At 35.4% G+C, this 8951-nt stretch overlaps 1 protein-coding gene across 1 annotated transcript in view; it reads left to right on the top strand.

Moving 5' to 3' along the window:
- Nucleotides 1-1331, top strand: part of LOC111866845 — a 5863-nt gene extending 4532 nt beyond the window's left edge. Inside the window, exon 2 of the mRNA XM_023856160.1 lies at nucleotides 1311-1331. Within this exon, the coding sequence (XP_023711928.1) occupies nucleotides 1311-1331 (21 nt within the window). The remainder of the gene's footprint in view (nucleotides 1-1310) is intronic.
- The last annotated feature ends 7620 nt before the right edge of the window (nucleotides 1332-8951 follow it).

Here is an 8951-nt window from a genome sequence, read left to right as displayed (position 1 = left end):
TTTGGTAGATTTTTACGTGACTAACATAAGGCTACTGTGGAAGTGCCCATTTCGGTTACAACGACATTCGTTTATGACGACACTATTTTTAGGTCCCTTTGATGACATTATAACCAAGTTCTACTGTATATATATATTATCTAGTGACTACCTGCTACTTAGCAGGCTTGTTGTGAGACCGGTTCTGTATCCAAGGGCTTCGGCCATTTAAGGATGTGTTGGAGCATGCAATAAATATAATACAATACAATTAAACAAGAATGTCAATGTGCAGGATTTGAGGTTCCCACAGTTGTGGTTATGAAGACTTCTATCTTCTGGGATATAACACCTTATAGTCTGTTGAAAGTCAAGCAAGAAACCAGCGTGAAAACAGATGACAAGAGAAGTTATTAACTTTGTGGACTGCTTCACAGCATTATATTTCATGGCAAGTAGTACAGTTTATGTGGGGGAATTTATTTATGGTTTATCAGCAGTGGGTGGCAGTTATCAGCTCCATTAGCTGCTTGTTCTCAGTTATAATTAGTGAGCAGTGTGTTCTGTCATGGTGCCATATACTTTAGAGTAATGTGTATTTCTGTATGACACCTGTGTGAAATATGGATCTGCTAGAAAATTTTGGCAAATATTTAATGTAAATTTCATGATGAAAGAGTTACCAGCAGACAAACAAATCACAAATTGGTGAATAAACTTAGATCAACAGGACTCTTAACAGACAAGAAACAAAAATGTAAGCACTGATTTCTTACTGACGAAAAGTTAGATGACATTGGAGCCAGACTATAACATGCACCTAGAAAATCATTGACACATCTAACTCAAGAGACTGGATTGTCAAATTCTAATGCAAGAAGGCAACACAATTGCTGAAGCTTAGACTCTATAGAACAATAGTAATCCATACATGTCTTGAAGCCATGCAATCCAGCTAGCAGGGTTCATTCTTGGTTTCTACAGTCTGTTGTCAAAAATGAGATCGATCTTTTCAAATGACACATGGTTTAATTTGCAGGGCTACATAAGTACCCAAAATAACTGCTACTGGAGTGCACAGAATCCACATCTAACCCATAAAGGCCTACTCTATCCAATGAACATTGGTGTCTGATGTGCTGTAAGTGGAAAAGAATCATACCTGTGCTTTTGTTAATGAAACAATTAATTGCAAATGATATATAAAGGTCATTCTTGAGCAATTCTTTCCAAAGTTAACAGATTTAGAAGGACTCTATGGCTGGTTTGAGCAAGACTCAGCCACTGCCTAGACTGCACATATGTCTATGCAGGCTTGTAACTGTTTTCAGGGACAGAATTGTCACCAGTAATATTTGGCCAGCATGTGCACCATAACTTAATGCTTGTGATTTTTTTCTTCTGAATGGAGGCATAACTAGAATAAAATATTCTTGCAGAATATCTTCAAAGGGTGAATTAGAACTTCTTCCTCTGATGCAAGAAATGTCTGTGTGTAGAACGAGAGCATTTTCGATCTGTGAATTGTAACTACTTCATTCCAAACTTTATCAACGTACAGGCATATTGATTCATCGGAAAAATAAGTATGCGCCTTGCAGCAGGCGGTGAACCGGTTGCCTAGAAGCGCAGAGCTGTGAACCGGTCAGCAAAAGTAAGAACCTCCCTCTAGTAGTAGCAGTTAATTTATTTTTTATTTATTTAACGACAATTTCAGCAGCTAAATTGTATAGCGCTGTATGAAGCGATGATAAATGAACGATAATCTGGAAAAGATTTGGATCGAAGCAGCCGTGACGTAATCGAGGTACTATCCTTGGATACTTGCCTGGGGGAACTGAGGAAAACCACGAAAACCTTCAGGATAACCGGGATTCGAACTGAGCACGTCTCGTATACGAATCAAGAGCGTTAGCGCTACGCCAACACGTTCAGTGGCAGCGGTTGTGGTTTTGGTCATTAGGTGTAGTAAACAGTTTACTAAGAAAAACATATTCCAGAAATCAGACAGTTTAGCGAATTGTGGTACATCTGTATGATCTGTATGATCTGTATGATGGTACTCAATCGAACAGATGATCGTTAGGACCGGTGGGGCGGGTGGTATCAAGTGGGCCGGGGAGACGAAGAGCACGAAGAGAGTTGTAAACGGTTGTAATCGTTGTAATGTTGTGGTAGGGTTTTTTTTTGTCGCAGAGGATTAATACCAAACGTGATAACGTATAATTTAAATGATGAGTTTGCGTTTATAAGTGGTTTGCATGTGAGGTATAGGTCAAACGTAAGTATGGTATGCTTATCTTCGTATGTAAATAACTTCGGACTTCATAGTGCTGGGAACGGTTGCGCATGTGAAATATTCTAAAAGTTATCAACACGGAAAAATACCATGTTTTCTGCGGCTGTTTTGTCGTATGATCCAGGACTCCAGGAGTTTGAATAAGGTACATACATACATAAATTTCACATTTCACAAGTCCAAAATACAATGGACATGAAACCGGTCACAAGCCTAACGCAAACAAACTAAGCAGAAAAACAATACAGAGCTAAACAAACACTGTATGCTCCAAAAATTCATCAACTGTATAAAATGAGTTATTCATGAGATATGAAAATAAATTATATTTAAAACTGATTCTATCCTTTCTAAAACTTTGAATGGTTTTTGGCAATCTGTTAAATAACCTAATACCAGTAAACATAGTGCCCTTCTGGAAAACAGAAAGATTTGAAGTTGGAATATGAATTTGATTTTTGCTTCTAGTGTTCAGGCCATGAATCTGTGAACCCGAACATAAATTATTTTGATTGTCTATCACAAACAACATCAAAGAAAAAATATATTCACACGACAATGGTAAAATATCTAATTTCTTAAAAAGACTTCTACATGAGTCTCTGGGTCCCACTCCCAATATGATCCTTATTACTTTATTTTGTAACTTAAAAACTCTAGAATTATTAGTCAAATTACCCGCGAGGACTATTCCATGCTTAATGATAGATTGAAAGTAAGAGAAATCCACCATTTGCAGGGTTTTTAAATTCATAAAATAAGATAAACTCATAATCACAAAAATAGTAGAACTGAGTTTAGGAAGGATGTATTCCACATGACTCTTCCAGTTCAATTTATTATCAAATTGTATACCCAAAAATTTAATTACAAGGACTTCAGTCATTACCATGTTTCCAAAGGATACTGCCAGCAGAGTTGGCAGACTGTTTAGGAGCAAAATTAATATTAGTTTTGTTAATATTTAAGACCAACTTGTTCACTATAAACCAATTTACAATGAGAGACAAGGTATCCTCAACTTTGCACTTAAAAATTCGCCTAGTGGGGGGTGGAGTCCAGCTGGGTCCACTCGGCACGGCGGCCACTGATTGGCCAATTGTACCTGCCCCAGGTGATTATGATGATGGAGAATTTGGTGGAATGAAGATTGGCAGGGGAAACCGAAGTACTTGGAGAAAACCCTCCTCAGCGCAACTTTGTCCACCACAAATCCCACTTGACCAGATCTGGAATCAAACCCGGGCTGCCACGGTAGGAAGCCAGCGACTAACCGCTTGAGCTATGGCATGGCCCCAACTTTGCACTTAAGCACACAATGATTTTTTCCAGTGACAGAAATACTGGTGTCATCTGCAAAGAGAAAAACATTGGCATATTTATTGATGCATAATGGCAAGTCGTTAATATAAATAATAAACAGAAGTGGTCCTAAGACTGACCCCTGATGAACTCCTTGCTTAACTCTTTTCCATTTGGAGAAATAATCATGATCATCGTCAATTCTGAGTTGCCCTCTCTGTTTTCTAACTGATAGATAGGATTTAAACCAATTTAAATTACAATCCTGAACACTATAATACTCTAATTTTGATATCAGTATTTCATGATTAACACAATCAAACGCCTTGGCAAGGTCACAAAAAATACCAGCAGTTAGAAGTTTATCATTCCAGGCTTGAAGAATGTCAGTGGTAAGTGAAAAAGCAGCATGATCAGTTGATAAGTCTTTACTGAAACCAAATTGTTCCTGCACCAGTATATTATTCACTTGTAGATGTTGATTTAATCATCATCATCATCATCATCATCTTTATTAACATCCGTAACTGTTACAAAGTAACACATGGACAAGTCATAACATGTAGTACAATCATTCGGGAATCCTTTGCCCACGGCCTAAAGGGTTCCTAAGTCAACAGAGACATACTCTAATTAAAACTACAATACAGAATACAAGTACACAAATTTTAGATTTATTTTAAATATAAATAAGTTAATTTCAAGTTTATTTGCCTTTATGCTTAATCGACCAACTTTAAAAATACTACTTTAAAATCAAGTTACTAAAGTAACCATCACAACCATACTCATCAAGGATAAAAACACATCATCAAATCATCATTAAGGATTTTGAGCAGAGTTTCTCTATTCATCCTGCAGTCCCTCAAAGAGAAACTCCTTCATTGTATAAAATGGGTTATCAAGTAAAAATAATTTTAATTTATATTTAAAATCTTTGAATCCATTTAATTTTCTTATTTTCAAAGGCAATCTATTGTAAGCTTTAATACCCATATTTATGACACTTTTTTTAGAGGTAGATGTGCTACAGCTTCGTACATGGAAGTCCTCTTTTCTTCTAGTATTATATTCATATAAATCTGAATTTCTAGTAGTATACAGATTAAATTTCTGAAAGTAGCACAATACCTCAAAGATGTACAGAGAGGTAACAGTTAGGATCTTTAGATCTTTAAAGATTGGTCTGCATGTAGTTCTACTATTTACGCCTTTTATTAATCGGAGTATCCTTTTTTGTATTTTCAGTATTTTACTGCTTTCACACTCTCCCCCCCAAAAAATCAAACCATAACTTATTAAGGACTGAAATTTAGCAAAATAAACATTCCTGAGCGTAGAGAAACTCACTACATCTTTCAAGGATTTTATAATATAACACACCTTATTTAATTTTAGACATAAAGATTGAATATGTGAGCTCCATTTTAAGTTATTTGATATATTAACACCTAAAAATTTAAACTGTGAGGTATAACTAATTTTCATATTTTTGAAGGTGATTACTGGCTCAGACATATAGTATGATTTGTTTAATTGGAACAGCATTGCTTTGGTCTTTTCCGTATTTATAATCAAATTGTTTTTTGAAAACCACGATTCTAACTGGATCATCACCTCTCCTATCTTATCTTGGAGAATATTTATATTTTTATCTGTTACCAATATGTTAGTATCATCTGCAAAAAGGACAACTTCACCGTCAAATATATGATAGGGTAAATCATTTATATAAAGTAAAAACAACAGTGGGCCCAGGATGGAACCCTGGGGTATACCAAATTTTACATTCTTAAATGAGGAATTATACCTCTTCTTACGATATTTATTGTCATTTGAAGTTATTTCGACATACTGAGAACGTAGAGAAAGGTAGGATTTTAACCAAATTATGGCATTCCCTCTTATTCCATAATGCTCCAATTTCTCAAGAAGTATATCATGATCTATAACGTCATAAGCTTTTGAGAGATCAAAGAATATACCTACCACCCCTAACCGCCTATCCAATGCTTCCTGGACCTTTCCAATGAAGGACAGACACGCCGATGTAGTTGATTTATTTTTCTGAAACCCATGTTGATTTTCTGTTAAAATTTTGTATTTTGTAGTAAAAGATACCAGTCTAGAATACATTATTTTTTCCAATATTTTTGAAAATACAGATAAAAGCGCTATCGGTCTATAATTACTAGCTTCTTGTCTGTTCCCTTTTTTATAAACAGGCCTAACTTTTGCAATTTTTAATAAATCTGGAAAAATCCCCTGGTTTAAAGACTCATTAAAAATGAATGTAAGTGGTTTTTTTATACATTGAATACATGCTTTTAATAAAAATTCAGGGACTTCATCAACTCCAGCAGAGGCTTTACCTTTTAATTTAGTTACTACTAACACAATTTCATCTTCAGAAATGGGGAAGAGATACATGGAGTTTGGATTTCGGTCGACTAATAATTGTGGTAATCTATTATTATTTCTATTTCTAGTTTCCTCCACCAGTTCTTCAACTTTATCAATAAAATAAGAGTTTAATGTATTCGCCACCTTCTGCGGGTGTATTATTTTCTTTGAATTGTTTTGTAACCATATATCATGATTTGCCCTACCTGCATTTCCCATTTGTTTATTTATTATCTGCCACATCATCTTAGTTGGATTTGTAGCATCTCGTATTTGATTGTCATTATACCTTTTCTTAGCTTCAGAGATAACTCGTTTATAGATTCTGTGATATCTATTTATATAGTTTAATGAATCCCTTGATAGTGGTAATCTACACTTTAAACTATTTAAAAGCCTCATTTTCTGACATGAGACTCTTATTCCTCTAGATATCCATAAATTATCTTTGCGGTCACTCTTTGTTTCTAATTTCAATGGGAATGCTCTCGTAAAATAGTATAAAAACTTATTTATAAATAATGAGTATAATTCATTTACATTCCTTTCCACAGAAATTTCTTCCCATAATTCATCCTTTAACAAGTCTATGAATTTGCTTATATTTACCTTAGAAAACTTTCTTAAAAGTACTTTATCCTTTTGCTCCATTCTTCGTGTGTCTAAATTTACCCATAAGATCTGAGCCAAATGGTCAGAGAAACCCATATTTACAATTTCAATATAATTCTTATTAAACTGTTTATTAGTAATCATAACATCTATCGAGGATTTGGAGAGACTAGTAACTCTTGTTGGTACAGTTACTGTATTTTTTAGATCATAAGATATCAATAAGTTTTCCAGTGTCCGTGTGTGTTCATTTACCTGGAGAAGGTCTATATTCCAATCACCACAAATAATTAACTTTTTCCTTTTTTTATGTATTCTATCGACAAGAGTTTCCAGCTTCTCCAGGAATAAACCAGCATTGTTTTGGGGGGATCTGTAAATACAGACCAATAACCATTTAAAGTCAACAATTTCAACTACAGCTAATTCGAAAATTTTTTCACAGCTCAGATCGTTGAGAAATGTAACTTCCCTGGTATTTAACTCTTTGGTTACAAATATACATGATCCACCATCTAATCTAATCTATGATACATAGTTTTTCTAAAACTTTACTAAATACCGTCAACATAGAAATAGGTCTGTAGTTTGTTGTGTCAGCTTTATCACCTCCTTCATACAGAGGCTTTATGACTGCATACTTCAAATGATCAGGAAATGTACCAATCATAATAGACATGTTGCAAATGTAAGAAAAGGCTCATTTATAGCCATGCTACACAATTTTAATATGTTTGATGTGATACCATCATCCGTTATATGCATGTCAATTTTGCTTTAATTTTGTCAGCCCCCAAATTGAGAGGTATGTACCAAAACTTCTGAGTTGTGTACTTAACGTAATATGAGCATGTTGATAATGTAGAAGTGTTAGACAAAAGAATAAATACCATGGAATTGTCTTCTAAAGTTTGTAACAGTGATTGTCTGAAGGTAAATATAAATGAAACAGAGTTGGTGTAGCAACAGATTATGGGCTGGGTGATCAGGGTTTGATCCCCAGCAGGCCAAGATATTTTTCTCTACTTCACTGCATTCAGACCGGCTCTGGGGCCCACAACCTCCTATCCAGTGGGTACAAGGGACACTTCCCAAGGGGTAAAGTGGGCAGGGTGTGAAGCTGACCACTCCCATCTAGTTGTGAGGTCAAGAATGGTGGAGCTATACCTCCACTCCCCCATATGTCCTCATGGCATTGTGCTTAATTTATTAAGCACAAGGACAACTTTGTTTTTTTTTTTCACATATTAACATTTCATAAAATCAGAATCACCAACTTATGAAACATTTACTGATATCCATGTGAGTAGGCATGGTCTGGACATTGCAAGGTAAAAATAAAGAAACATTGTTTTCCTAATGACTTACTGATGTGTCAAGATTTTCTTTTTCTCTTTGTGGCCTTCTGCATGGCTGCTTCAGTCATCAACCTATTTGCTTGCTTACACCACCAAGGAATATAAATTCTTGTCAGTCCATTCACAATACCATGTACTATTTGTACAATACAGCCAATACAATTAATACAAATTTAATGCAGTTCTTAATGACAGGTGTGATATGCTGTTCTCCTGAATTCAAATTAAGTTCTTGCAGCAGAGAATGCCTTGTTCTAGGCTTTGATGATTGATATGCCTGCATTTGCCATCAGAAGCATTTGTAGCATTTCTTTCACTGCAGAGCTGTTGGTGATGGCTGCATGGACAGGAATAAGTGTTACAGCAGAGGGCACCAGTGTCTGGTGGAAGGCAGGGCACAAATATTCTCTTCTGAGGACAGGGGACCCAAGGAAGGGGTATATAATGAAGGGACAGGAGATTGTGGGAGTGACTGTGAAGCAGATTCTGAGCCACCTGGAACTGCCACTGTTGAGGGGTACCCTTTCATCTGTAGTGAAATGTCTGCTGCACAAATATCAACAGTGCAGGAAATCCCGACTTTTCCTACTCATAACAGAGACTGTCCCAAAACCTAGAAATGTTACAAACATGATTCATATGATAAATTTTTGGTTTATATTGAATAAACTTAAGTTCATTCATCCTGGTCTATCACACTAGTAATTGTATATAAGATTTTTAAGCACTTTTATTAATTACACTGGACAGTGCTTAGAAATCTTATATACTTTGAATAAATTTAATCCAGTCATAGGCTAAACTTAATTTATTCATGCGATTTTAAGTTACCAACATATAACTACGATATTCACAACAAAGGATTTCCAGGACTAGAAATATGTAATGGGAAAATGGCCTTCATGAGTTCTAAATAGTTCTTCAGTTTTTGGGTACATGTAAGGGTGCTCCCCTGTCATTGGTTACTTACAGTTAGGAATTGAATTTAATGTGATCAT

Source organism: Cryptotermes secundus, unplaced genomic scaffold (assembly GCF_002891405.2).
Source record: "Cryptotermes secundus unplaced genomic scaffold, Csec_1.0 scaffold643, whole genome shotgun sequence".
NCBI classification, from domain to species: domain Eukaryota; kingdom Metazoa; phylum Arthropoda; class Insecta; order Blattodea; family Kalotermitidae; genus Cryptotermes; species Cryptotermes secundus.
This window is presented reverse-complemented; position numbering and strand designations above follow the sequence as displayed.